This window comes from Mixophyes fleayi, chromosome 5 (genome assembly GCF_038048845.1).
Source record: "Mixophyes fleayi isolate aMixFle1 chromosome 5, aMixFle1.hap1, whole genome shotgun sequence".
Taxonomy (NCBI): Eukaryota; Metazoa; Chordata; class Amphibia; order Anura; family Limnodynastidae; genus Mixophyes; species Mixophyes fleayi.
In genome coordinates this window covers 112,295,018-112,322,006 of record NC_134406.1, presented here as the reverse complement: position 1 = coordinate 112,322,006, position 26,989 = coordinate 112,295,018, and the positions used below count along the sequence as shown (strand labels likewise).

At 42.1% G+C, this 26,989-nt stretch overlaps 1 protein-coding gene across 1 annotated transcript in view; it reads right to left on the bottom strand.

Moving 5' to 3' along the window:
- Positions 1-26,989, bottom strand: part of NR4A3 (nuclear receptor subfamily 4 group A member 3) — a 75,190-nt gene that overhangs the window by 38,135 nt on the left and 10,066 nt on the right. Inside the window, exons 3-4 of the mRNA XM_075212702.1 lie at positions 12,012-12,853; positions 174-303 (exon numbers count right to left, since the gene is read on the bottom strand). Of these exons, the coding sequence (XP_075068803.1) occupies positions 174-303; positions 12,012-12,851 (970 nt within the window). The 5' untranslated portion in view covers positions 12,852-12,853. The remainder of the gene's footprint in view (positions 1-173; positions 304-12,011; positions 12,854-26,989) is intronic.

Below are 26,989 nucleotides of genomic sequence, written 5' to 3'. Positions count from 1 at the left end.
TCATTTCAGATAAATGCTGAGACATGTATGTAGTAAAGCAAACCCCCATCCCTTCAAAATGCAAATGCAATTTGAGTATTACAGATGATAGTAAGATGATAATATTATATGCATACTACACAGTGTTATAATTCTACTCAATTAGCTAACTATTGCATTCCCAAAACTCTTACCTTCTTTAACCATGCCAACACTAAGACATTTTTGAAATCTGCAGTATTGACAACGATTCCTTCGTCTTTTGTCCACGGGACAGGTTTTATTTGCCAAACACACATATTTTGCATGTTTCTGTACTGTTCTCTAAGAAATATATAGAAAAGAATACTAATTGAAGCAAAAGCAAAAGAAGCTGATAAAACAAGGCATGCAATTTACCATTCAATAAGCAAACAATGCAATTTGTATTATTAGATAAAATTAATTTCCTAACACAGTAGCCTGCAGGAAGATACAATGTATTAGAGCTAGCTGCTGTCATTGAAATTATCAACAATGAGTTTGAGAAAAGTCATTGGAACAACAAATTTAAATTATAAAATTGCATCTGAAATTACCAATCATTACATTATACCATTTGGAATTCTAATCTTACAAACCTTTCCCAAGGGGTTTCATTTGGTGAGTGGTATGTCTATGTGTGAGAGTTTTTTTCTTTTTATTTTACGATTTAAATGCATGTTATTTTTTTATTGAATTACAATAGTTCGATTTAGACTAGTATAAATTTACTGTATTTAGCATATTTTACATAGTAAAACCACGTTCTTAGCTGATTAACTAGATGTGTTAATTTTGCAAAAACAAAATTTTGGGTGAAAAACAAATAAACAGATGTAAAGTAACTTATTGGATAATGAGATATGAGATAATATTTACAGAGTTTTTTTATGTTGCTTATAAGCACTTATTACTTTATTTCTGTAAAATCTGCTAAGTGTCTTAATGGTCAATTTGTTAAAAGCTAACCTGGAACAACACCATGAAAACCAACCATTTTACATTTCATAAGTAACAAAAACTATATATCTATACAGTACAAGCAAAATTGACTTAAATGGTGTGAAATTGTAATTTAAAGAGTTAAAATAGCAATGTAAAGAACTGCTTAAAAACCAGTGTATTTGTGTGCAAGCATTTGTTTCATACTGTGTGAGTGAGTGTGCATGAAAGTGTGTTTGTGTCTGTTTGTACAGACTACACCAGGCTGTGTATGCCAATAGCATTGATTTGCGCACTTACATAAATACTGAACAAAATCATGTATGATCATAAACAATGGACAATATCAAACAGAGCTCCTAGGTAGGTAGAGCCACAGGTCATTTATTGAAAATGACACATAGGGCCTGATTCATTAAGGAAAGTAAGGCAAAAAAATAAGTACATTTTTCTCCTGGACAAAACCATGTTGCAATACAAAGGGTACAAATTAGTTTATTATTTTGCACATAAGATAAATACTGGCTGTTTTTTTCATGTAGCACACAAATACTTGATAGCTTCATTTGTACACTGAAATTAAAAGTTGATCTAGGACATGCTCTAACCCAACTATAAATCTGTCATTACATTTTAAATGTAGCTCCCCCTTCAATGCATCATGGTTTGCTAAGGTGCAAAGTTACTAATGTTTTTGCTTTACTTTCCTTAATGAATCATGGCCATAGTGTTTTAGGAAGTTGATGATAAGGGGTTGAACATAATAGTACAGTATTTGGATCAGGTTTGTGATTGTTTACGTGCAAGGAGGTTACATTTCAGGATGCTAGAACTCAGAGTGTGCTGCTCTCAGTTCTGCAGTTCAAAGATGTCTAAATTCAGTTTTGGGTGGAATATCATAGTCAAAGCCCTGGTTCTCTGCTAGCTCCCACTGGAAATTTGTTGTTGGTGGACACATGTTACCTGTCTAAATATAGACCAGCTGAGTAGAAAGGAGAAGAGTCTAGAAATGTCTGCTACACTCTCCTTGCTGCCAACCCTGCCTTTTCTGACAACACACTGCCAGCTGGAGTTATCAGGGCCAACCTTCGCAGGGCCAGACGGTTAAAAGATGTCAACTTAGTTTCCAAGCAAGTAATATTAATGGTTCCAGTTTTAACATATTCTAACCAAAATTAAAAATCTGTTTTTGGTTGAATGACTGGTTTCTGCAAGCAGGAGAAAATGCAGTGGGAAGGTTAAATTAACTGGAGCATAGTGAGTAAACTCTCTGGGCGCATTGAACAGAGTGAGCAGATAAATATTTGAACATTTAATAAGAAATCACAGTGATAAATGGGTTGCAACCCTAATATATATACAATGCAATATTCAAGTAAACATGTGTCACTCAGGTATAGGTAAAATAGAAAAATAAATCAATATAAGTGCGTATATTAGTGCTAGTAAATGAAGAGGTCAAAGTTCATAGAAAGTCCATGTGTGGCCACAATACGGTAGGATAAAGAGAATTTTGATACTGAACAAATAAATCGATGCTGCTGGAGCTGGTATAAAGTCCACTATTTCATATGGAGGCAGCGAGAGAGCCGAGTCCAATAAGAGTCATACAGGCTTCGCAAATGTGTCCTTAATTGTAGGCTATCGGCAGTGAATGTACATAGGAGAAAACGGAGAACGCTTCCAGCCTTATCAGAACAAGGGTAAGTCCTCAACCTCGCGATTTCCTGCTACTGGTATTACTCTGTGAACATTCACTGCCGATAGCCTACAATTAAGGACACATTTGTGAAGCCTGTATGACTCTTATTGGACTCGGCTCTCTTGCTGCCGCCATATGAAATAATGGACTTTATACCAGCTCCAGCATCATCAATTTATTTGTTCAGTATCGAAATTCTCTTAATCCTACCGTATTGTGGCAACACATGGAGTTTCTATGAACTTTGACCTTTTCATTTACTAGCGCTAATATACGCACTTATTTTTCTATTTTACCTATACCTGAGTGACACATGTATACTTGAATATTGCATCGTATATATATTAGGGTTGCAACCCATTTATCACTGTGATTTCTTATTAAATGTTCAAATATTTATCTGCTTACTCTATTCAATGCGCCTAGGGAGTTTACTCACTATACATCTTAATAAGGGTTGAGCTATCCCTTCCTTTTCCGAACTCCAATTGGCTGCAATCTATAGACCTCATTATATAGGGAGCGCTGAACTACTATCTTTACTAAATGAACTGGAGTAAATGTATCTACTAACCTCAAAGTGCATTAAATTCAGAACAGATTATCTCCCTTCACAGTGTCTGAACAGGCACAGAGCATAGTGCTGCAAGAATACTGTGTTGGAGGAAAGGAGGTATAACAGTATAAGGTTTAGCAAGGTCTGAGCTTCAGTAGAAAGTATGTGTACAGTACAGTGGAAGTGTGCCTGGATGGGAACTGCGTGTTGTGATTATGTGTAGGTTGTGTAGCGGGAAAATAATATCCATGGACAAGCTAAAGTAAAAAATGAAATGCAGTATAAAGAGGACATGAGGTAAGCTATGATGGTGCCAAAATTTAAATACTTCAAAACATTTTGTTTTGTTCAGAAACTCCCATAACTCACCAAGCTACATTGCAATTTTTCCCTACATTATACCATTAAGACAAGACTCGTTTTCTATCAAATGCTCCTAATGACTTTTTTCAGTGATGGTAATGTTTTCCTTACTGTTTGTAATTATGTCATAGCCTCTGGTATAAATGTACTTCCTCATATGTATGTGTGTGTGTGTGTGTGTGTGTGGGGACGGGGGACGGGACATTGACCTGTTTACACACCAACACTGTGGGTTGTATTGGGGACAAAATTTGAGGTCCCCACAAAGCTTTTCAAGGCTAATCAATGCAGGGGACTTTGCTAATATGCTCAGCATAAAAATCTGGTATGTCCCTACGAGTCACATTTGTTGGAACAAAAGTTTGCGTGTATCCAATGGGGAGGGGAGAAAGTGTGTGTGCCTCCCACCACTATAGGCCAGTATTCCATCCTAATGTATAGCAGGAGCAGGTTACGGAAGTGACTGCATCCTGCGGCACTTTGTACACCAAACGGGTAAAGACACAGTCGAGTGCGTCTGCTGCTGAAGGTAAACCTGGGACAGTGAAGCATGACAGAGCCCACTGGTAGCTCCGACTATAGCCCAGAGAGCAGTGAAGACGAGTATGCCCCTGACACTTTGGAGGAGAGCGGTTCAGACACCAACGGTGATGCCTCGTTGCCCACCAGCGCAGCAGAGTGCAGGTACCCAGATGAGTTCTATGTACGACCATTCTCGACCTTCTGCTAGCCGTGTTTTAAACACAGAGGGTCGGAGAGACGATGCAGTGTCTGTCCAAACACTATCCAGAAACAGTGATGGCTCCAGGGCGTATAACAAAAAGCAGTACTTGCCTGTACTGTGAGAAGCTCCTCTTATAATTTTCCTGGCACATGGATCGTGTTCACCGCAATGAGACTGAATTAGCCTGGGCCCTGAAATTCCCTAAGCACTCGAAAGAAAGGTGTATGCAATTGGCACATCTTCGCAATAGGGGCAACTTTGCACACAATGCTGAGGCAATGAGGGCAGGCCATGGCGTTCTGGTCCCGTGCAAACTTCCAGACAAAGTGTCACTCACCAGACTGTGAGTGCTTCTTCCCGTATGTTTAGGAACCGTGGCCGTCCACCATCCTGAGGGTCTGCGCATGTGCAGCCCTTTCAAACCTTCAGTATCTGTTCCTTTGAGTTAATTGGCTGATCAGGCAACACTCCCTATTTAAAGCACCTGCTGTCTATACCTCGTTGCCTGATCTTGGAGTCTCATTCCCCATGAGCCTCTGAAGGTATTCCTGTGTTTCCTCGTGTATTCAGCCCAGCTGATTCCTGTGGTTTCCAGACCACTTCAACTCCCTTGTGGTTTCCAGACCACTTCAACTCCCTGTGGTTTCCAGACCACGTCTACTCTCCTGTGTTTCTTCGTGTCTACTCCAGCTGATTCCTATCCGCTGCCTCCGTGCACTACAGTTATCAGCTCACTTCAATTCTCCCGTGTTTCATCGTGACTGCTCTAGCTGATTCCTATCCGCTGCCTCCGTGCACTACAGTTGTCAACTCACTTCAACTCTCCTGTGTTTCATCGAGACTGCACCAGCTGATTCCTATCCGCTTTCAACAGTTCCAGCTTACCTCAACTCTCTCGTGTTTCATCGTGACTGCACCTGCTGATTCCTATCCGCTACCTCCATGTATCTGCAGTGTCCTGCTTATCGCTACTCTCCAGTACTCCTCGTGTCTGCAGCCAGCTGATCCGCTCTCCGTGCTTCTACAGTGTTCCTGCCTGTGTCAACTCGCCTGTCTGCATTGGATCAACGCTTCGCTGCTGTCTTCTCTGCCATACCACTTCTACGCTTCAGTGATCTCCAGACGACCAGTTCTATATACTACTGCTTCCTGAGTATTGTTTCCATCGTTGCTGGTCTACCTACCTGTGCGCTGCACCTACTTGGATTCCGCTTCCATTTCCCTGGGACTTCGCATCCTGCCGGCCTCCTGCCGCTCAGGTATCCCTGCACTCCTTTCTGACAGCCTGCTCTTCTGAACCACGGTATGCATACTTATCATTGACTGTGCTCGTGTATTGCATACCTTGCTGGACTGAGCTATTCTTCTCTGGAGTTGCCTATCCACTGAGACTATTGCCATCATTTGACTGTGTTACATAGTAGTCTGGATAGTTCCCGTGACTTTGTATATTTGTGCAGTGCTGCTCAGTTATTAATACTTTGTGCATATCATCGTGGGATCAAGTTCAGTGTGCCAGTGTATACTCTGTATTACATTTATCTCCCCGTGCTCCTCCTCACATATATTTCAGTGGTACAACTTGCTAGAGGCAGACCACTGATTCCTGTTCCCTGTGCCACCTGTTTCCAGTATCCCTCCACATAGCAGTGGTACAACTTGCTAACGCAGACCACTGACTCTCCGGATATCTCCACCTAGGATTCCATTCCTTCACCTAGACAGCGGTACAACTTGCTTAACGCAGACCGCTGACTCTCATCACCTCCTCGTTATTTCTGGACATTCCTCCTCACTATAGCAGTGGTACAACTTGCTATCCGCAGACCACTAACTACCCACACGTTTCCTTTGTCCATTCAGTTCCTCGTGTACTATTACCTATATATTACCAGTGCTGCTAGTCATAGACTTTCCTCGAGCATTCTCTACCATCTGCTGTCTCCTGTTCCGTGATCATCCCGCTACCAGAGTACCATATTACCACCTATATTGCTCTGGTAAGTCCATCACCTGGTGATCCCTGGGTAAAGACTCCTAGTGCCCGTGACACAAAGATATGGATGCTGAAGGCTTCATGCACTGTGTAACCTGCCAGGGCTTGTGTAAGGAATTACTTTGACATTTGCACCTCCGACCACTAGAGGTCTCTGTATTTGCAAATTTGCCCTTAGATTTGCCCTTACCCAAGATGGCCAGTTTGGCATCGAAGAGAAACCATCTTGGATCCTGTTTCCTGTTTGGGCCTAGAAATGGCACTTCCTGGTTCAGATATGTGCTTGAGTATTCTGCTTGCTCAGCTCCTGCTACCTGCTACTCTACCTTGCATCTGTGACTACCCGCTTGTGTACCGACACGGCAAACGTCTGACTACCCTCTTGTGTACCGACCCGGCAAATGTCTGACTACCCGTTTGTGTACCGACCTGGCAAACGTCTGACTACCCGCTTGTGTACCGACCCAGCAAATGTCTGACTACTCTCTGGATATCTACTCGGCTATTGGGCTTCAGATAGTACCACCAGTATCGTTACAGCTTGTTTGCAAGGAAATACCTGTGGAGACACATGAAGAGATGTAAGCTAAACCGAAGGGGCAACAAGCTCACACCTGGCAAGAACAGAATCCAGTCACTGTGCACCTTTGCTTAGCCTGTTCTATCTGACATCAGTGATGGATTTTGGAAGCTCTTGAGTGACATAATCGAGGATGAAGTCTTACTCGCAGTCAAAAATGACCGATGCATCATGCATAAGGGACAGCATCTGTTCAACCGGGTTGATCAGATGTTGGCAGGCACGAGTATATCCATCAGAAGCTTAGAGAAATGGGCAGGCTACTGCTACAGGCCAGAAGAGCTACCCCTTTGGAGAGGATGGAAGACTTTACCGCCCCATCGAACTTTCTGCACATCGTAGACACTGGGAAGCTGGTAGCTGGCTATGATGAGGAGACAGGTACATTTAAGATGCCCTCACTGGCACTCAAGATTGGGCACGGCCTGCAAAAGATAGTGAGCAGAGCCATGATGGAGGGCTGCACTGCTGCGGTTGAAAACACACGAAATTTCAGAAGCTATATGAGGCGAGATAGAACGAGTTTATCTCATTGGCTGCCTTGAAAACTCTTACGGAGTCCAAGTGGAACATTCCTCAGCTTTTACCTTTCACTGAAGATGTGAAAAAGATGCATTCGTACCTCGATGAGAAGCAGCAAGCCTACCGAAGTGGGCTATCCACCGAGCCTATGGTTAACCACTAGGCACTAATTGTAAAAGTCACCCTGGCACAGGTGATCTTGTTTAATCGAAGAAGGGAAGGGGAAGTTTCAAAAATGTTGCTGACTACCTTCTCTTCAAAAGATACTTTAGATCTCCAGGTAGATGTGACCCTAGCGCTTTCCGAGGTTAAGAGGAAACTCTGCCGGCACTTCACTCATATTGAAATCCGAGGAAGACGAGGGAGAAAAGTCCTCATCCTGGTGACACCAGCCATGCAAGCTGCAATGGAACTTCTCGCAGAAAATCGTGACAAATATGGAGTGGATAGCCAAAATGTCTACATGTCCGCCAGACCAGCTGCCTTGTCACACTTTAAACGCTCCGATTGCATACGACTGTTTGCCCGAGAGTGTGGGGCTAAGCATCCCCACACGCTGTCTTCCACAAAGCTTCAAAAGCACATTGCCACTCTCTCCAAGGTCCTCAACCTAAATGACACAGAACTGGTTCAGTTGGCAGACTTCCTTGGGCACGACATCAGGGTGCACCAGCAGCATTCCCAGAAGGTACCCCCCAACTCGCCAAGATCAGCAAACTGTTAATGGCTCTCGACAGTGGCAGACTGGCCAAGTTCAAAGGCAAGAATTTGTACAAGGTGCACATTGATCCGGATGGTAAGTGGAAAATCTGGTGTCTGGTATATGCTTTTGACTTTTACCTCGGTCATTTACATATCTGTTTCTTTTCAGAATCGGTCCAGCTACAGAGCGACATGTCGGAACATGAGCAATCCCCCGTGACAGAGGGACAAGTGGCCAAGCATTTAATCGACACTTCCACATCAGAAGAGAGGCGGTGTATGGACCTGGCAACACAGGACCAGTGCCCAGCCATGGCTTCCACAGGTAGGTGTAGCACACAGTTTTGCTAGGCAGAAGAATTTGCCTTCTCTGTATTTTGCGGAGCCATAATGGACCACTCTACTTCCTTTCAGGTTGCAAAGAAGTGCAGAGGAAATCCTGGGACAGAGAGAAGGTCCAGACTGTGGAGAAACACCTGATGAGGTTTAGACAGACATGCCGGGTGCCCGGAAAGTGAGACTGTGTTGTGTGACTCATGGCTAAACCATCCATACTCAAAGATCGGAACTGGTCGGGGGTGAAATTCTACATAAAGAACTGCATGACAGCTTTAAAGAGGGATCAAACTTGTTGAAATGATGCAAAGTGGTTGAACAGGACTGTAGCCTCCATGGCTAGGTGTCGGTGTAAGCGGGCATGCGGATGTCCTCAGATGGCTAGAATACACAAAATTTTTCCTACCATTGTTATTATTTGTTAATTTATGTATGCGGGAATGTGGAAGTCCTCACACAGTCAAAATACTTGACACTTTTCCCATCTTGCAGTCCGTGTCAGTACTTTCATCATCATCATCATCATCAACATTTATTTATATAGCGCCAGCAAATTCCGTAGCGCTTTACAATTGGGAACAAACATTAATCAACAATACTGGGTAAAACATACAGACAGAGAGGTAAGAGAACCCTGCTCGAAAGCTTACAATCTATAGAACAATGGGAGTTAGAAACACAAGGGCATGTGCTACATCATATTGCACAATGGACCAGCCAGACTGCAAAGGTAAAAGTACTGAGTGGGCTGTGTGTGTTCCAATGTTGGTCAGAAGGTTGTTGTCTTGCGTTAGCAGTGTAGAGGATGGTAATAGGGTAATCTAGGGAAATTAAGATGATGGTTGAGGAATATCATAACCTTGTCTGAAGAGGTGGGTTTTCAGTGAACGCTTGAAGGTTTGAAGACTAGAGGAAAGTCTTACTGTGTGTGGGAGGGAATTCCATAAAGTGGGTGCAGCCTGGAAAAAATCCTGTAACCGAGAATGGGAGGATGTGATGAGAGTGGAGGAGAGATGTAGATCTTGTGCAGAACGGAGGTGTCGAGTAGGGAGATATTTCGAGACAAGTGAGGAAATGTATGTCGGTGCAATTTTGTTAATGGCATTGTATGTTAGTAGAAGAATTTTATATTGGATTCGTTAAAATACAGGCAGCCAATGTAGAGACTGACAGAGTGGCTCAGCAGAGGAATAACGGTTTGTAAGGAAAATCAATCTAGGCGCTGCATGGAAAATAGATTGTAGGGGTTCAAGTCTGACTTTGGGAAGACCAGTAAGGAGGGAATTGCAATAGTTGATGCGGGAGATGATGAGTGCATAAATTAATGTTTTTGCGGTATCATGTGTCAGATATGTGCGTATTCTGGAAATGTTCTTTAGGTGTAAGTAACATGATTTAGATATAGAGTTGATGTGGGGAATAAACGACAGTTGTGAATCAAGGATTACACCTAGGCAACAAGCTTGCAGGGTGGGATTTATGGTCATGTTATCAACAGAAATAGAGATGTCAGGCAGGAAGCTTCTCATTTTGGGTGGGAATATTATTAATTCAGTTTTTGAAAGATTGAGTTTGAGTTGGCGAGAAGACATCCAAAATGAAATGGCAGAAAGACAGTCAGTAACGCGAGACAACACAGATGGTGAAAGATCAGGAGAGGATAGATAAATTTGTGTATCATCCGCATAGAGATGATACTGAAATCCAAAGGAGCTTATTAGTTTTCCAAGAGAAGTGGTGTAGATAGAGAATAGCAGAGGACCTAGGACTGAGCCTTGCGGTACTCCAACTGATAATGGAAGTGGAGCAGAGGTGGATCCAGAGAAATTGACACTGAAAGAGCGATTAGATAGGTAGGATGAGAACCAGGATAGGACAGTGCCTTCAAGACCTAGGGATTATAGCGTTTGTATGAGGAGAGAGTGGTCAACAGTGTTGAATGCAGCAGAGAGATCCAGGAGAATTAGAAGAGTATTGGTTATTATTTTTTGCTGTGATCAAATCATTGACAACTTTGGTCAGCGCAGTCTCTGTGGAGTGTTGAGAGCGAAAGCCTGACTGAAGATGATCCAATAGGTTGTTTGCTGTAAGAAAGTGTGTGAGGCGGGTGTAGGCAATTCTCTCTAGAAGCTTGGAGGGGCCTGGGAGCTGGGAGATGGGGCGGTAATTTATGAGAGAGTTAGGGTCAGAATTCTGTTTTTTTAAAATGGGAGTAATCACTGTATGCTTGAATAGTGATAGAAAAATACCAGTAGAAAGAGATAGATTACAGATTTTAGTTAGAGGGGGAATGAGCACAGGAGACAGGGACAAACCAATTTGTGAGGGAATGGGATCAAGAGGACAGGAGGTAGAGTAGAAAGATGAGAAGAGAGTAGAAACTTCCTCTTCATTTGTGGGATGAAATGAAGACAGAGTGTTAGAGGGTGCTACAAAGGAATTGAGCAGATTGCTTGTCAAGGAAGATACCATTTCAAGCCTGATCTTATCAATTTTGTCCTTGAAATAGTAAGCAAGATCCTGTGCACTGATGTTAGTTGGAGGATTTGGGGCAGGAGGATTCAGAAGAGAGTTAAATGTGTTAAAGAGGCGTTTGGGGTTAGAAGCCTGAGCATAGATGAGAGATTGGTAGTATGCTTGTTTAGCAGTGTCCAGAGCATTTCTGTAGGAGTGGTAGATATCAGTATATGTGATGAAATCATTAGCGGCACAAGATTTACGCCAGTGACGTTCTGCTTTACGAGCAAGATTTTGTAGAGTTTGTGTTCTTGTAGTGTGCCACGGTTGGCAACGAATTCTACGCAAAGTATGTAGTGTCGCTGGAGCCACTTGATCCAGGGCAGTTGCTAGGGTTTGATGAAAATGGGGTACTGCCCGATCAAGGGAGGAGAATGTAGAAATTGGGGAGAGAAGGTGTTGGAGAGAGGTGGAAAACTGTTGAAAATCAATAGCGTTGATATTCCTGCGGGTACGAAGTCAAAGTGTACATCTCATGTGGTAACTCTGGTGACAAACCGCTCCTACACATACCCCTATGATTGTTCTGTCAACAGGACATTAGGAAAGGGGTGTCCTTACATGCCATGTTCCAGACATGGGTCCTCACGATGCAATGAAAACAAGTATGTGTGTGTGTGTATTGCTGTTAAACTGATAATAAGCATTACTGTACCCTCCTCCCTATTCTATTCCATTCCCTATCTTTTTCCCTTCTATAGTCTCTCTCTTAAAATCCATTAACAATCAGTTACATGAAAAGGCCCCTGTTTTAAAAGTTTGTTTAAATGTTATCAATAAAGTCTTACAACACAAGTATAAAATTATTATTAATTGTAGCCATTTTAAGGTCAGGTTTAGGCACCATCACCAAAGCTTGACTGCTAATTTGCAGGAAATAAGAGTGTTATTCTGGGTTGATTCGTGAAATAGATGAATGGAAACTAGAACCAGTACAGAATATCATCTTACTTTAACTTTATTTTGCTTGATAAAAATGACAAAGTGAAAAAACACTTTTACATAATCCCTTTCAATTTTCAACAATGTATGAAGTATAAAACATACATAAAGTATGTATGATTATCTTACCTTAAAGAAGCCTTTACATCCCTCACATGTCCTAACCCCATAGTGTTGACATGCTGCGTTATCTCCACACACTGCACAAGTTCCCTCACCAGATGAAGAGCTTCTACTGGGTGGTGATGGAATTCTGCTCTCTCCTACCATGCTAATAGCTTGGCCAGTTGCAAGTGGGGAATAGACAAGATTCGACACTTTTGCTATTGGTAGATTGAATGGCATGGATTCCATTGATAACTGTGCTGAGTCTCCTTGAGGCCCTACTGGTATATTATGAGAAGAATCATAGCACACATGGGGGTTAGGCAATGGGGTATGTGGAGGAGAATTCTTAAAGTGAAAAATTGGAAAGCGTGTAGAAACAGTCCTATGTGAAGCATCCATCAAGTGACTGGGTGTCATACATGAATGTGTACCTGACAAGGTGTGAGGTTCTTCCCATTGTGGTGACTGTTGATTGGAAAATCCAGGTGTAGATAAAGTTGATGTAGGAGATGATTTAAAATACATTGAAGTGCTTGGCATAGCATCTCCTGTTTGCTGAGTAACTGAACTTTGGTAACTGACTAAATGAGGGTTTTCCATCTTTATCAGCGGCCTCTGTCCGGATGTTTGCATTTGGTACAAGCAGGATGGCTTGAGTTCATAGCTTCCTGAATATCCCTCAATAAAAGTACTAAAACTTGGCAAAGATGTGGTTGCTGAAGCAGTAATCTCTGTGCTGCTTAATTCCATGTTACATTTTGTATTTGCAGAGTTCATCATTTCTGTACTGAATTCATGACCATAAATTTGGGTAATATAGGTGGATCCAGGGGGCATGGGGTTATACTGTACACAGGGCATATCTGTAAATAAAAATAAATGTTACAAAACAAGTTTAAAACAAGTAGGAGGAAAACAAAGTCTGTAAATATAAATCACACACGCACATATTACACACACACACACACATATATATATATATATATATATATATATATATATATATATATATATAAAGATAAAGATCAGCCACAACATTAAAACCACTGACAATTGAAGTGAATAACATTGATTATCTCATCACAATGGCATCTTTCAAGGGGTGGGATCTATTAGGCAGCAAGTGAACAGTCAGCTCAAGTCTCACTGATGCGCGTTGGGAGTGAAGACTTACCCATCTGATGTAATCTCACAGAAGAGCTACAGATTTCATAAAAATTTAATACAAGCTATGATACATAGGTGTAAGAACACACAGTGCATCACAGCTTGCTGCATTTGGGGCTGTGTAGCTGCAGACCGGTCAGAGTGTGCCAAAAGCGCCTACAATGGGCATGTGAGTGCCAGAACAGGACCATGGAGCAATGGAAGAAGGTGGCCTGTTCTGATAATTCCTGTTTTCTTTTACATCATATGGATGGCTGGGTGCGAGTGGATCATTTTCCTGGGGAAGATATGGCCCCAAGATGCACTATTGGAAGAAGACAAGCTGGCGGAGACAATGTGATGCTCTCGGCAATGTTCTTGCTGAGAACCCTTGGATCCTGATATCCATGTGGATGTTACTTTGACACATACTATCCAAGTACACCCCTTCATGGCAACAGTATTCCCAGATGGCAGTGATAATGTACTCTGCCACATTGCAAAAATTATTCAGAAATGGTTTGAGGAACATGACACAGAGCTCAAGGTGTTGACTTGGCCTCCAGATTCCCCAGATCTCAATCCGATCAAGCATCTGTGAGATGTGTTGGAAAAATAAGTGCAAGCCATGGATGCCCCACCTCACAACTTTCAGGACTTAATAAATCTGCTACTAATGCCTTGATGCCAGATACCACAGGACACCTTCAGAGGTCTTGTGGAGTCTATGCCTTGATGGGTCAGAGCTGATTTGGTGGCAAGAGGGGGACCTACACAATATTAGGCACGTGGTTTTAATGTTGTGGCAGATTGGTGTATATATATATATATATATATATATATATATATATAGAGAGAGAGAGAGAGAGAGAGAGAGAGAGAGAGATTTATTGATATATATATATGCATGTATTCACTTAGCAGCAACATACTCAATCATAGCTCCCAAGCTCATTTACTTAGAACATATCATGAAATGGTAGCCAACCAACAACTTTAATTTAAGGAGCAAGATTTCCTTTCATACATATCACTGTGCCTAATGAACTACAGAGAACAGTGAGCAACAGATGTGGTCAGCATTTGCTTACTTGGCTAATTAACAGGAGTCAGATACACTCTTGGATCTTTGAGAGATCTTAGAAGGAACCTGGCTCATCTTGCAGCAATTATAAATTACTCTCCTGTCAAGGACAGTTGACCAGGAGCAGGATAGTGTAACAGAGTATGCTGCAAAGGTCGTGAGTCTGTTCAGGTTAGTAGCATATAATCAAAAATTTAAACAATACCCTCCAATGAAAACAACGTCCCTGCACCTATTGATGCTTAACATAAACTACTAACCTTATAATTATATAATGATCCATTGGGACAGAGACTGATATGAGTTATTAAATATTCTCTGTAAAGTGCTGCATAATATCCAACTGCTATTTAAACTAATAAATAAATAATAATTAAATATTGTAAACTGTTTCAACGTTATTGTGCCATCTAATTCAACCTATTACCCTCCCTGTCATTCAACAAATCAATGCCGTTATTAAAGCCTACTGCATGAAATTAGTAAAAATATAAAATTGCCCAAATTAATACCTAACAAAAACACCACAAATGAAACAAACAAAAATATATCACTAGTGCACAATGCTATTAGCAGGGCCACAACAGGGGTGTTGTGCATGCTATTTGGACATTCAGACCCCATTTCATTATGAGCTCGGTGTGACTGGATCACTTATAAGTAACTTATGGTATAAATTTATTTAAAGGAAATAGTGCAGGGCGCTTATTTATATAATTGCAAATGCACTTATATTTGATATTGTGTATATTTTGGTAAGGGAAATCTTTATTTATGAGACCAGGGAAGAAACTAGTTTGTTTTAATTTGCTAGAGGAAATGCACTCATGTCTGAGGTATATGCTTGATTTCTGATAAGCATTTATTTGAGGCAGTCTGTGTTTAGTTTCTAGAGGATCTCCTCATTAATGCTAATTAAGTATATTCAATGTGAGTGACCAACACACCAACCACACCACAGAAAGTCGTTACTGTGAGTTCCTTCATTGGCTTTTGTTAAGGGTGTTAGAACCTGCCTGAATATTGTAAACATCCCGTGATGTAGAATATCATAAAGTGTAAGTTTTGTTAAGTATAAATTGCATTTAAAATCTAAGAACATCCTGAGATCTGATGGAAATCTGAGGAAATCAGTTTGATATGGAAGTTAAATTGTGTTAGATGCAGAATTAGAGTACATCCTTATGTTAATGTTTGAATGAAATATTGCAGTCTGTGCGGAGCCTTCTCTGATCAGTGGACTGGCTTACCCCCTGCCAAGACTAGTCTCTAAAACTGTATAAAAAGAGAGCCCTTTACACTGAAATGTATCATTCTGATGTTCCATCTGACCTGACCACTGATACCTTTAATCAGTGAAACTGTTCTTGTCAGGACACTTGAGCTAAATAAACATCACTCTGCTTCAAGACCCTGCTTGACAACTTTTTCAATATTGCTGTATTCACTTCATGTGACCTACGGGTTAGACCCTAAATCTAATCCGTCCTCCGGCTGTTCTGAAGTTTGGACCCAGCTCCTTGTACCACCACTCTGCCCGCTACCCAGCAGCTCTGGCCAGTGTGGTAGGCCAGGGGAGATCCATCCAAACACACTGATCCATAGTAAGCGGTCAGGGGTACCAGCCCAGGTGTACCAGCACGGGAGTACACTAGCAGCAACAGTTACCCAGAAGGAATGTGGTTCTGGATGCCATAAAGGAGTCCAGTGATGGCAGCAGGATCCTCCTACTACGACAGGAGGGGTGTGTTCTGAATAGCGAAATGGGGTGGTGGCAAAGTAAGCCCAGCCGGTTCCCAGCAACAACAGACAGGGTGGCATAGGCGGTCCATCCTGTCACACCCGGCAAGAGATGAAAGGGGCCCGGGTTCTGGCTCGCTGTAGATCTGTGACAACACAACACTGTCAGTAGAGAGGAGCCAAGAGGAGCAAGGAAAGAAAGCAAAAAAAAAGAAGAAGCAGAGAAGCAGAACAAGAAGATAAAGAAGAAAGGGTAACATTACATTAAAGAGAACAGGGGGGGAAGAGATGGCTGTAAAATTGGGAAAGAGGGGGCTGGAGATAACGGGGGAGAGAGTCTGGTAAGAACAATGGGGGCATTTCAGGAGGCTGGAGATTGGAGAGAAGGAGGGATTTTCTGTGTGGTACATAAATATATGGTACTTAAATACTAGGAAACATAATAAGTAATTAAAACAAACTATAAAAAATAAATTGGTAATATATTCAAAAGGCAGTGATGTCTATAATAGCAATAATAGTCTCTATTAAATGTGGGGGAAAGTTTTAAGCTATTAATTTGATTTTGGAGCCTGTGGGGAAATAGGTATTTTTATTAAATGGGAATGTTATAAATGTAATGTCAGGGCTGGTGGGAAGGGAGGGGGGATATTTCTAATTATTAAATGAGAATACTATTAATTTAATGTCTCCTCCTCTCCCCTCCCTTCCATTACTGTCTCTGGTCCTGCTAATTGCTGCCACACTCCTGGGCTCAGGCGTGTGGCAACAGTTCACTTTAGTTCACTCCCCACCTCTCTTCTTTCGGTATATAAGGGTATAAAATTATTAAACCTTGAGTATGTCCATAAGAAATAAAGATGGGGGCTGGCTGGGGGACAGGTGGGCATCTGCCAGCCCCTTCCACCTGACCCAGCCAGTCCCTGCTCCCAAATGTCCCGATTTCAAGGGTGGACCTTAATTTGTACTGATTTCGCTTTTATAAATGTTGGGAGGTAGAGAGGAGCATTAAGAATTCTGCTGCTTGAAGAACACATTTTTTAAATTAAATATTGTTTATGTTTTTTTTGACACATACATTAAACTAAGGGTCATTTTAAATAGGCTGGTGCAGAGCAGCATAGTGCACATATTTTGTTTATTCTCGTTTGGGACTATTTGCAGGATTTTGTCATTTGCAACAAGCGTTACTAGCAAAGATAACAGCTTTTGTGGAGTGCTTTTTATTAGGGGCAGTTATAACTGTTCAATAAAAAGAACGATCATCATCATTTATTTATTATATAGCACCACTAATTTTGCGTTGTACAGAGAACTCACTCACATCAGTCCCTGCCCCAATAGAGCTAACAGTCTAAATTCCCTAACATACACACAGACAGACTAGGGTCATTTTTGATAGCAGCCAATTATCCTACTTGTATGTTTTTCGATTGTGGGAGGGAAACGGAGTGCCCGGAGGAAACCCACACAAACACAGGGAGGACATACAAACTCGATACAGATAAGGCCATGATCTACTATATGAATAACTTTAAGATAAGATGGTAAGTGTGTCTCAAATATTTAAATTAGTTACATGGGGTAGAGAGTGGACAAACCTAACTCACATGCTGGTGTTTATTTTAAATATATATTCAGAAAGGATGTTAAACACTATTTCTAATGGAGTGCCATCTGCACAAATTTCTCCTGGAACACAATAATTCACACGTAATTGAAAGTAAAGATCACAAAACTTAATATAAAGATGGTCCTATTGTTCTTGTGCTTTCCTGAGTAAATTAATACTTTCAAGGGGTAGGACTGCATTGAGATAAATCTCAGCTGGAGGTTTCCTGCCCCTTTAATGAATGTTACATGAGCCGCCCATGGAAATTGATGCACACAACAGGCAATTTTGATAATTTTGATGCGCATTGGGGCTGCAAATTTAAATGTGTGTTCAGTGCAAAAGCAGGATCAATTGTGCAACAATGATCTCCAGTATTTATAACAATGCAAATAGTAGGTGAAAAATTGTTATATTTTTACTTTTCTTGATTATTTTATAAGAAGCAATATCTAATAATGTAATGCTGTCTACACAAATGACAAACACATAATTTGATTAGGTAGCTCCCGCATGACATTTCTTTATTTGTTCAAACATTTAACTCTTCAACTCTTTTTTCTAATATTTAGCTTTAATTTACTTTAATTGCTGATTGTATGTGTATGTATTAAATATGTAAATTAATTAGTCATTAATCATTGTTTTGTATAAACTGTAATAGATCTTCACTGAAACAATGTAATACAAAATTCAACAATATATAATTCCTAGCATTAGAATAAACTAATATGAAATGACTGTTGCCGTCTCTCTAATTCTGAATGTACAGGACGGATTTCCCCATCTCTATGAAAATGCATGTGGAGTGCTTATTGATTTACAATTTTACTTGATTCATACTGTAGCAGGGATATGGATAAATATCCAATGATTCTAGAAAACTAGATTACATGAGATTTAATAGTAGTGAAAGATAAACTACTTTCTTTATTTTTAGTAGGGATGTGCACCGGCGACTTTTGAGGTCTCGTGTTTTGTGTTTTGGATCCGGATTTTCGTTATTTTTGAGGTTCGGATTTGTCTCGCAAAACACTTGACGAAAGGTCTCGGTTCGGATTTAAGGTATTGGATTCGGATTTTTTTTGAAAAAAACATAAAAAGTTTAAAAATCAAGTTTTTGGGCTTATTTTCACTCCTAGGCTATTATTAACCTCAATAACATTCAATAACAAGCATTTCCACTAATTTACAGTGTATTCTGAACACCTCACAATATAGTTATTAGTCCAAAACGTTGCAAAAAGGTATCTTTCTGGACTGCGTAGAGGAGTGGGTCACCACAATATATATTAAAAACCCTGAACTTTTATGATTCGCACCAATAATTGTACCTGGACTGCGTAGAGGAGTGGGTCACCACAATATATTAAAAACCCTGAACTTTTATGATTCGCACCAATAATTGTACCTGGACTGCGTAGAGGAGTGGGTCACCACAATATATTAAAAACCCTGAACTTTTATGATTCGCACCAATAATTGTACCTGGACTGCGTAGAGGAGTGGGTCACCACAATATCTTAAAAACCCTGAACTTTTATGATTCGCACCAATAATTGTACCTGGACTGCGTAGAGGAGTGGGTCACCACAATATCTTAAAAACCCTGAACTTTTATGATTCGCACCAATAATTGTACCTGGACTGCGTAGAGGAGTGGGTCACCACAATATATTAAAAACCCTGAACTTTTATGAATCGCACCAATAAATGTACCTGGACTGCGTAGAGGAGTGGGTCACCACAAGATATATTAAAAACCCTGAACTTTTATGATTCGCACCAATAAATGTACCTGGACTGCGTAGAGGAGTGGGTCACCACAATATATTAAAAACCCTGAACTTTTATGAATCGCACCAATAAATGTACCTGGACTGCCTAGAGGAGTGGGCACTGGGCACCACAATAAAATATATAAAAAACCTTCAACAGGTCTGCATTACACTACACATACGGCTGCTCCTCCATCCTCTCCATCATATACATGTTGGAGTTTTAGCGCGTGACAACCTCTTGTTTTTGATAATGTCAGTGCATTTTGAATATTTTTCAATTTGCCCCACACCACTGAATGTACTTTATCTATGATACGCATCTATCTATCTTGACTGCGTAGTGTGGTGGCCCTGGTACACAATTTGGTACCGAGGCCACAATATAATTAAAAAACCCTCCACGTGTCAGAATTCCACCAAACAAGTATCTGGACTGCGTAGTGGGGTGGCCCCGGTACCCAATTTGATACCGGGGCCACAATAAAATAAATACACCCTCCACGTGTCAGAATTCCACCAAACAAGTATCTGGACTGCGTAGTGGGGTGGCCCCGGTACCCAATTTGATACCGGGGCCACAATAAAATAAATACACCCTCCACGTGTCAGAATTCCACCAAACAAGTATCTGGACTGCGTAGTGGGGTGGCCCCGGTACCCAACTTGATACCGGGGCCACAATACCTCCTCCAAACATGCTACAGACAATTCGTCATTGAGATCCCATCAAGTATGTTAAAGACAGACAGGGTCCAAGTGTTATTAGTTGACTTTGTAAAGAAAAAAACTGTCCCTGTTGCACATAGTCGTGCAATGAAGACTTACTTTTTCATTTAAAGGCACGATCTTTCAAGTGTAGTGTTTGTAAGTCTAAGTCATATTATACTTTTGGTAAAATTGGTTTTTTTTGTTCCTCTTTATGGTAATTAATTAGTAATAGAATTAAAGTAGGAAATAGAATTAAATAGAATTAAAGTAGGAAATAGAGTGGTATAGAGTTGTAGTGTGGTATAGATAGAGTGGTCCACACAATATAATAATAAAACCCTCAACTGGTCTGAATTCCACCAAACAAGTATCTTGACTGCGTAGTGTGGTGGCCCCGGTACACAATTTGGTACCGAGGCCACAATATAATTAAAAAACCCTCCACGTGTCGGAATTCCACCAAACAAGTATCTGGACTGCATAGTGGGGTGGCCCCGGTACCCAATTTGATACCGGGGCCACAATACCTCCTCAAAACATGCTCCAGACAATTCGTCATTGACAGACCCCAGACAGACAGGGTCGTAGTGTTATTGTTTGACTTTGTAAACCCAAAAAAATGTCCCTGTTGCACTTGCACATAGTCGTGCAATGAAGACTGACTTTTTCATTTAAAGGCACGATCTTTAAAGTGTCAGAAAGAGAGAGAAGACACAGGAGAGGAGAGTTGTAGCTGGGGACCTGGGGTGGAAGCTCCCAGGCTCCCCCAGCATTGCCTGGAAGTCTGAGCGTGGTGACTGAGCCAGGGCAAGGAATGTGTGCCCTGGATGAGGGGGAGAACTCCATGCCACTATAGTGAACCCAAGAGAGAGGGGGACACTGCACATGGAAGAGGCCCTGGAGTGAGGGCTGCTACAAGAGGCATGGTAGCTGTAGTGTCAGATCCTGAGGCTGAGAGTACACAGAGTGACGTGTCAGAGCACAGGAGACATTATCCCCGCAGAGGAGGGATGAGCTGCAGTTGAGAGGTCTGTTGTTGAAATAGGACATGCACACTTTAACAAACCAATCATTTCAGCGACAGGGCCTACCAAACAACTTTGACTGAAATGATTGGTTTGTTTGGGCCCCCACACCAAAAAAGCTATTCATCTCTCCCTGTACAGACTAAACAGGCTCTACTGAGGCAAGATGTCGTCCTCATCCTCAACCTCTGATTCCTCTCCCCCTACAGTGTGTACTTCCTCCTCATCACACATCATCAATTCGTCCCCGCTGGACTCCACAACCACAGGTCCCTCTGTAGTATCTGGAGGGCAGTGCTGTACTTCATTGAGGAATTGATTATTCATTTTTATAAACATCATTTTTTCAACGTTGTGAGGAAGCAACCTCCTTCGCCGCTCACTGACCAGGTTCCCCGCTGCACTAAAAACTCTTTCCGAGTACACACTGGAGGGGGGACAACTCAGGTAAAATAGAGCCAGTTTGTACAGGGGCTTCCAAACTGCCTTTTTTTCCTGCCAGTAACAATATGGACTGTCTGACATGTCTACTTGGATGGTGTCAGCAAAGTAATCATCCACAATTTTTTCTATGGTCACAGCATCCAATGCAGCGAGAGTAGACATGTCTGCAATGGTTGGCAGGTCCTTCAGTCCGGACCAGATGTTATCAGCATCCCCGCCAGTGCCTCTTTTGGGAAAACTGAGCTTTTTCCTCGCAGCCATAGATGTGGAAGAAAATGAGGGTGGAGCTGTTGGCATGTCACGGTCCTCTTCAGAGGACAATCTCCTGACCAGCAGGTCTTTGCACCGCTGTAGATTTGTGTCCGCCGGAAACAGAGACACAACATACGCTTTAAACCGAGGATCAAGCACGGTGGCCAGAATGTATTCCTCTGACTTTAAAAGAGTGACCACCCTCGGATCCTGGCAAAGCGTACGAAGGGCTACATCCACAAGAGCTACATGCTTGCTGTAATCGCAATGGCTTACCAGCTCCTCCCTCACTTTCTCCAGCTGCTTCTGCAACAGCCTGATCAGGGGAATGACCTGACTCAAGCTGGCAGTGTCGGAACTGACTTCTCGTGTGGCAAGTTCAAATGGCTGCAGAACCTTGCACAACACGGAAATCAGTCTCCACTGCGCTTGACTCAGGCGCATCCCCACTCCTTTGCCTATGTCGTAGGTGGCTGTGTAGGCCTGAATGGCCTTTTGCTGCTCCTCCATCCTCTGCAGCATATAGAGGGTGGAGTTCCAGCGCGTCACAACCTCTTGTTTGAGGTGATGGCAGGGCAGGTTCAAGCTTTTTTGATGTGCCTCTAGTCTGCGGTAGGCACTGGCTGAATGCCGAAAGTGTCCAGCAATTTTGCGGGCCACCGCAAGCATCTCCTGCACACCCCTGTCACTCTTGAGGTAATGCTGCACCACCAAATTAATGGTGTGGGCAAAACATGGGACGTGCTGGAAATTGCCCATATTTAATGCCCGCACAATGTTACTGGCATTGTCTGACACCACAAATCCCCATGAGAGTCTAAGTGGGGTAAGCCACTGGGAGATAATTTCCCTCATTTTCTCTAATATGTTGTCAGCGTTGTGCCTCTTATTAAAGCCTGTAATGCACAATGTTGCCTGCCTTTGCATGAGCAGCCATTTTGTAGATGCTGCTACTGATGCAGCTGTTGCTGTTGCTGCGGAAGGGGATGCATCTACCCAGTGGGCTGTCACAGTCATATAGTCCTTCGTTTGCCCAGAACCACTTGTCCACATGTCCGTGGTTAAGTGGACAGTGGGTACAACCGCATTTTTAAGAGCACTGAGGACACTTGATCGTACTTCTCTGTACATTTTTGGTATCGCCTGCCTAGTGAAGTGGAATCTCGAGGGGATTTGGTACCGGGGACACAATACCTCCATCAACCCTCTAAATCCCACTCCACTGATGGCGGACACCGGGCGCACGTCTAACACCAACATTGCAGTTACAGCCGCAGTTATACGCTTTGCAATAGGGTGACTACTATCGTATTTGGTGGTCATGGCAAACGACTGTTGGACGGTCAATTGTTTGGTGAAAGACTTAGCGGTCTTACGACTTCCCCTCTGGGAAGATGACCGACTAACAGCAGCAACAGCAGCAGTGGCAGTAGTAGGCGTACCGCTGCAGGATTCCTCGGATGAATCCCGTATTGAGGAGGACTCAGTCTGGCTGGTGACTTGGGCTGCAGGACTGAATCTGATGGAGATTGTGGAGGAAGTTGACGAGGAGGGTGTTGCTGGTGTGTATCCAACTGGACCACGGGATTTAGGTGTCCCTGTACCGATGAGGGTCCTAGCCCCAGTTCCTGAACTAACCACTGAACTATGAAGGTTATTCAGGTGACGTATAAGGGAGGATGTTCCTAGGTGGGCAAGATCCTTACCCCTGCTTATTTGAGCTTTACATAAGCTACATATGGCCATACATTGGTTGTCTGGATTTGGATAAAAATAACTCCAGACCGAAGAGGTGCATTTTTTGGTCTTCTGACCAGGCATGACGATGGGCTTTTTCATCCCATGGACATCAGCTGTTTCCCCCCCTGGTGCCTCATTTACAATAACCACATCACCATCCTCATCATCAAGTTCCTCCACAGCGCCAGCTACATCATCAATAGCCTCCTCCCGAGCCACCTCTTCCCGTACAGTGATGGGAAGGTCAGGCTTGACAACCACCAACACCCTTGGACTCGCCTTGGGGATTTGTGATAATTTCTCTTTAGAAGGCAGAGTTGTTTGCTGTTTTGTTGCTGACAGCATAACTCTCTTCAATTTTTTGTAGGGGGGGGGAGGAGGAGGAGGGCTAAGATCCGTGGGTGAAGCTGAACCACTAGTCATGAACACGGGCCAGGGCCTAAGCCGTTCCTTGCCACTCCGTGTCGTAAATGGCATATTGGCAACTTTACGTTTCTCCTCAGATGATTTTAAGTTTCTCTTTTTGCTACTTTTTCTTAACTTGGGCTTTTTGGATTTTACATGCCCGGTACTACGAGATTGGGCATCGGGCTTGGAAGACGACGTTGATGGCATTTCATCGTCTATGTCATGACTAGTGGCAGCAGCTTCAGCATTAGGAGGAAGTGGGTCTTGATCTTTCCCTACTTTATCCTCCAAATTTTTGGTCTCCATTATATGTAGCACAAGATACTGCAGAATGTGTGAACTTGGTAATATTGCAGTACCAATGGACTTATACTGCTGGATTGGTTTTGCAAATTTGGTTATAATTATTATATATTTTTATTTTTTTTTATTTTTTTTTACTTTTTTTTTATTTTTAAAAAACTTGGGAATAGTGGGGAAATAACTATGCCCTTAGAAGCACAGAGCACAGGACACAGCACCACTGGACTGAACAGGACACGGCACAGGACCCAGCAGCACTACGGAACTCAGCAGGACAGAGCACAGGACACAGCACCACTGGACTGATACTGCAGAATGTGTGAACTTGGTAATATTGCAGTACCAATGGACTTATAATGCTGGATTGGTTTTGCAAATTTGGTTATAATTATTATATATATTTTTTTTTTTAAATTTTTTATTATTTTTTACTTTTTTTTTATTTTTTAAAAACTTGGGAATAATGGGGAAATAACTATGCCCTTAGAAGCACAGAGCACAGGACACAGCACCACTGGACTGAACAGGACACGGCACAGGACCCAGCAGCACTACGGAACTCAGCAGGACAGAGCACAGGACACAGCACCACTGGACTGATACTGCAGAATGTGTAAACTTTGTAATATTGCAGTACCACTGGACTTTTACTGCTGAATGTGTGAACTTGGTAATATTGCAGTACCAATGGGCTTATACTGCAGGATTGGTTGTGAAAATTTTGTGGTAATTAAAAAATATTAAAGTAGTTTTTGGTATTTTTTAAAAAAACTTTTTTTTATTTTTTTAAACACAGGGGAATATTGGGGAAATAACTATGCCCTTAGAAGCACAGAGCACAGGACACAGCACCACTGGACTGAACAGGACACAGCACAGGACCCAGCAGCACCACTGACCTCAGAAGGACAGAGCACAGCACACAGCACCACTGGACTGATACTGCAGAACACAGCACAGCACAGCACAGCACAGCACAGCACAGCACAGCACTAAACAGCACAGCACTAAACAGCACAGCACAGCACAGAACTAAACAGCACAGAACTAAACAGCACAGAACTAAACAGCACAGAGGACCACCTAACACACCCTCCCTCTACCCTGATCAATGCCCGAGTGAAGATGGCGGCGACTAGCGGGGAATTTATAGGATCCGAGTATCGCGAGATCCGACAACGGGATTATGAGTCAGAGCCTCAGTTTCACTTTTGAATTTGGCGCCAATACCCGGATCTGTCTCGGATCCGACTCGGATCCGCAACGTTCGGGTGGGCTCGGATTTCAGAAATCCGAGCGCGCTCATCCCTAATTTTTAGTGGTGGTAGTGGTGGTTGGCAAAAATGAGATGTTTAAATATAAAAAAGTAACAATAACAAATGTTTGGTTATGAGTCTTCCAAACTGCATGATGCTCTAGAAAATATAATGTCAAAGGAGAGATAACTGAAACATGGCTGGATAAGACTGATGATTAGGCAACTGAATGTTGTAGAGTATAGCAATCTTCTATGTCATAAGCAGAGTAAGCCGCTAATCAGCTGCACTAATACCCTAAAAGATGCTCGCTATTAATTGTGGTCAGTAGTAGTGGTGCACAGTAAGATGCCCATCAGTGGCAAAATAAAATGCCCAGTAGGAAGAATTGCTAGTTATATGAATAATAGTAGTGATGTCCAATATGGTGAACATCAATATCAGTTACATTTATATTGTTACATAGCTAAAAAGGTTAAAAAAGACACAGGTATAACCTTTTAGAAATCCTATTTGTATTGATCAAGAGAAAGGCAAAACAAATCTCCTAGTGTAACAATTGATTTGCCAACTAAATCTCACAGATGGAAAAAAATTCTTCCTGACCCCAAAAAGCCAGTTTGATCGATTCCTTGGATCAATCACCCCATCATTTCCTTTACTAATTACAACTACATATACCACTTCTTGGAAAAAAAAATAAAAAACCCCATCATGTTTTTAAATTGTATTAGTGACTTTGACATCACCACCTCGTGCAGCAAGGAATTACACAGATGGTAAATCGTTCTTTCTACTATTCACAACTGTGTAGTCCTTGGTATAAAAAAGGATTAGTCAAATTGTGGCTATATTTATATGGTACATATTAATATTAATTTATACATGCAAATTCACCCTTATCAGGATGGCAGAGAATACATGCACAGACCTAGGCATGAGCATACTGTAATTTTCTTTTGCAAAAAAAATCTATACAAAACAGCTTATCATAGGTGAGCATAAGCTGTCTTTGAAACAATGCCTTGTGCACATATTTGGAGCACTAAAGGGTGTAATACTTATTTTAACTATTATTGGGAGAACAAGAACAGAACTGTGTTTGCCCTGTCCTTGTTGCAAGAATGGGAACCTAACACTGGAGCTTTCCAGCTCTTGGTGCCAGAACAGAGTCTGAGCACTGTTGGTGACCTTTTTCAGGAGTTCTCAGGACAATACCAGACAGCCCTAACACATTGTGTACCATTCCTTTAGTCAGGACAGGCAATCCACATGGAACAGCGCAAAATCATGTTTGGTGGCACACGGCTCCTCAGTTTGCATGGCTTTTGCAAGATGACAGCAATTGGAGAGAAGCAGAAGTTTGCACCAGCTGATGGGAGGAGTTGGGTGAAGTAAAAGGCGTTCCTTGTTAAATACGGAGTGAGCACACTGGTGAGCTTTCATGTTGTGGAACAAGAATAATAAATTGCGGTAAAGGGGTAGAGAGTGAGAATTTTT